This window comes from Calidris pugnax, unplaced genomic scaffold (genome assembly GCF_001431845.1).
Source record: "Calidris pugnax isolate Ruff unplaced genomic scaffold, ASM143184v1 scaffold40, whole genome shotgun sequence".
Classification (NCBI taxonomy): domain Eukaryota; kingdom Metazoa; phylum Chordata; class Aves; order Charadriiformes; family Scolopacidae; genus Calidris; species Calidris pugnax.
This window is the reverse complement of record NW_015090796.1, coordinates 2,706,764-2,708,067: the sequence shown is the minus strand read 5'-3', so window position 1 is coordinate 2,708,067 and position 1,304 is coordinate 2,706,764. Positions and strand designations below refer to the sequence as shown.

Sequence of the window (1,304 nt, the reverse complement as noted above, 5' to 3'; positions counted from 1 at the left end):
GGGGGGGGGGGGGGGTTAAGCACCGTTTCTCGGCTCCCGAGCGCTGGAAAGGTTTTTTTTTACCCTCTTTCCCGCCCCACTCACCCTCCTGCAGCAGGCGGGTGGGCCGGACCGGGGGGACGCGGAACTGCCGGGCCCGCCAGCCGGGCCGGGGCGGCCGCGCCACCTCCCGCTCCCACAGCCAGGTGACGGCCTCGTAGTTGTCTCCGCGCAGCAGGGCCGCCGCCTCGGCGCTGTGCACCGCCACCTCCTCGAAGTGCTGCAGCCCTCCCGAGTGGTCGAAGTGAACGTGGGTGGCCACGGCCAGCAGCGGCCGCGGAGAGGGCCCTTCGGCCGGCGGTAGGAGGCCGGCGGCCCGCAGGTATTCGGGGAGGCTGCGCAGCCCCAGCCCAGCGTCGATCACCACGTCCCGCTGCGAGCCCCGCACCAGCCAGATGTTGGCCCGGTTGCCCGATTCGTAGAAGCGCTCTTGGATCCAGAAGATGCCGTCGCCCAGCGCCTTGTGGGCGAACCACTCCAGCGCCGACATGGCCCCGCCGCCGCTCTCAACCGCCGGGAGACTCCCCTCAGCGCCGCGGCGGCGGCGACGGGCGGGGCGGGACCCGGGCCGGACCCGGCCCACTGCGGCAGCCACGGGCGGAGCGCGGCGGCGGCGGGCGGGTGAGTGAGTGAGTGAGCGGGCAGCCTTGAGGGGGTGTGTGAGGGATCCCTGAGGGGCGTTGAGGGACTCCTGAGAGGGGGTAAGGAGGGATGAGGGAGCGCTGAGTGAGCTCTGAGGGGAAATGAGGGAGCCATGAGAGGGGTGAAGGGGCCTGAGGGTGAGTGAGGGATTCCTGAGGAGGGTTAGTGAGCCCTGAGAAGGGATGAGGGAGACCTGCGAGAGGCCAGGGAAAGGGGAGTGGGGATATGAGGGACCCCTGAGGGGTGGTGAGGGACCCCAGAGGGTTGGAGGGGTGAGGGACCTCTGAGAGGGGGTGATGGAGCCATGAGGGATCCCTGCAGGGGTGTGGGAAGGAGGGATGAGGGAGCTCTGAGGGGTGGTGAGGGACCCCTGAGTGTGAGTGAGGGACTCCTGAGAGGGGGGGATGAGGGAGGCATGTGGGCCATCCTGAGGGGGGTTGAGGGACCCCTGAGAGGGGGTAAGGAGGGATGAGTGAGCTCTGAGGGGAAATGAGGGAGCCATGAGGGGGATGGAGGGGCCCTGAGGGGGGTTAGTGAGCACTGAGAACGGTGAGGGAGCCCTGTGAGAGTCCGGGGGGGGGGGATATGAGGGACCTCTGAGGGGGGGGGAGGGCCCCCTGGGG

At 69.8% G+C, this 1,304-nt stretch overlaps 2 protein-coding genes across 2 annotated transcripts in view; one reads left to right on the top strand and one right to left on the bottom strand.

Moving 5' to 3' along the window:
- MBLAC2 (metallo-beta-lactamase domain containing 2) overlaps positions 1–570 on the bottom strand; it is an 11,765-nt gene extending 11,195 nt beyond the window's left edge. The window contains exon 1 of the mRNA XM_014936869.1: positions 85–570. Coding sequence (XP_014792355.1) covers positions 85–529 — 445 coding nt within the window. The 5' untranslated portion in view covers positions 530–570. The remainder of the gene's footprint in view (positions 1–84) is intronic.
- Positions 571–675: 105 nt separating this feature from the next.
- The window catches only part of POLR3G (polymerase (RNA) III (DNA directed) polypeptide G (32kD)), an 18,410-nt gene continuing 17,781 nt past the window's right edge, over positions 676–1,304 (top strand). Inside the window, exon 1 of the mRNA XM_014936871.1 lies at positions 676–740. The gene's annotated coding sequence lies outside the window, so the exon portion shown is untranslated. The remainder of the gene's footprint in view (positions 741–1,304) is intronic.